The sequence below is a fragment of the Mus caroli genome, chromosome 6 (genome assembly GCF_900094665.2).
Source record: "Mus caroli chromosome 6, CAROLI_EIJ_v1.1, whole genome shotgun sequence".
Lineage (NCBI taxonomy): Eukaryota > Metazoa > Chordata > Mammalia > Rodentia > Muridae > Mus > Mus caroli.
Genome location: NC_034575.1, coordinates 116,715,245 through 116,717,112, shown reverse-complemented (window position 1 = coordinate 116,717,112; position 1,868 = coordinate 116,715,245). Strand labels below are relative to the sequence as shown.

At 40.7% G+C, this 1,868-nt stretch overlaps 1 protein-coding gene across 1 annotated transcript in view; it reads right to left on the bottom strand.

The window, feature by feature from the left end:
* The window catches only part of LOC110295776 (alpha-2-macroglobulin-P), a 37,157-nt gene that overhangs the window by 16,792 nt on the left and 18,497 nt on the right, over positions 1-1,868 (bottom strand). Inside the window, exon 14 of the mRNA XM_029478258.1 lies at positions 412-416. Within this exon, the coding sequence (XP_029334118.1) occupies positions 412-416 (5 nt within the window). The remainder of the gene's footprint in view (positions 1-411; positions 417-1,868) is intronic.

Sequence of the window (1,868 nt, the reverse complement as noted above, 5' to 3'; positions counted from 1 at the left end):
ATGTGAGCTCTTCCACTAGAGTGTGGTTGATGCTCCAGGGGTTACACTGTTAAGGAAAACTGTCTTTCCCTCTCCCAACAGCTAAAATCTGCCATTTGTACAACAACTAGGGGTTGGGGTTGTATACCAGTACCCCTTTCCATGCTGGGATTTGGTCTGGCGTGGGCTACAGGGTTTGTGCACACTGTTGCAATTGCTGTGAGNTCATGCATACAGTGGCCCTGCTTTGCTCTGCTATGACACTGTTTCCCTGTAGTCATTCACTGCCCCTGACACTTACACTTTCTGTCCACTCTTGCACAATGATGACATTTTGGGGGGTAGGTGCAAAATGTTTGTTCCCTTTAGGGCTGAGCATTTTATCATCTCTGGTTCTCTGTATTTGGGGCAGTTTGGATCTCTGTGCCAAACACCATCTATTGCAAATAGAAACTTCTCTGATGGGGNTTGAGAGATACATTGATCTATGGTTACAACAGGAAATCTACATTGATATGTCATCTTACCTCATTCTGAACGCTTAAATAAAGTATATAAATAATGACAAATGCTGAGATCCATGTAGAGAAGGGATAATATTTATTCCTTACTTGCAGAAACACAAATTGGTTCAACCACTATAGAAATCACTGTGGAGGTTCCTCAAAAAATGTAAAAATAGATCTTCCACAGGATCCAGCTGTACCACTCTTGGGTATATACATAAACGACTCCACAGAGTCCTACTGTAGAGATACTTGCTCAACCAGGTTGATTGCTGCTCTAGTCACAATACCCAGGAAATGGAATAGCATGGATATCCATCAACTAATGAAGGGATAATGAAATGTATCTTTACACATGGAATATTATTGAACTATTTAAAATGAAATGATGACATTCTAAGGTAAAATGCATGGATTTGGAAATAATCACTCTGAGCGAGGTCATTCAGATCCAGAAAGACAAATGTCACATGTTTTCTCTCATCTGTGGGTGTAAGCTTTGAATCTCCATAATGTATGTTTCATTTGGAATAGCTACAACTACCAGGAAATGACTAAGGGGCCATGAGGAGGGACTTTCAAGGGAGGAAAGATAGACTGCACTAGCATAAAAGGTACTGGGAATAATAGAATAGGAAGGGTTAAACTGGGGTAGGGAATGGAGTGTAGGGTACAGTAGGGAGTATGGGGAAGGATAAATAACACTAAAGACATCTTGGAAAAGTCCACTCCTAGGGCTCACCTCAGTAAGCATTAGGCAGGGAAAGCTGGTCACCTTCAGGAGCCTAGNTAGCTGGAGGAAGAAGACTCTAGGGCTCTGTTCTGGGAAGACTCAACCCACCTCTTCCTGGTCANCCATTATTCCACAGTACACAAAATGCCAGGGAAAGACTGATTGAAGGTAAAGGACCACGTAGCTGGGAAACATCAGCCTAAGAGGGTCAGAATAGCTCAGCACCTGCCTAGCATAGTGCCAGCAGCTCATTAATAAAAATACCAGGTCTCTGCATCAGTTATTCAGGAGCTAGAATAGGCTAGAGCTGGCATAGAAATGCTCTGCAGTTATTTGGGAGCAAAGGAGGCAAAGAGTCCCCCAAATATTACTACAAAATTGGGAACAAAAAAAATAACAAAGGTAATCAAAAGCAAAAAGATCAGAACTGAAGGTGTTACATTGTATCTAAGTATGTTGCAAAACAGACATAATTAAAATCGCATGATATTTACATTAAAACATATACAGAGAGACTACTATAAAAGTATAGAGGCCATAGAAATGAACCCACATAGATACAGATGATTAATTTTCAATGAAGAATAAAATATACAGCAAACAAAGAAGAGTCTCTTCAAAAGTTGCTGCTGAGAGAATTAGGAGTTAGA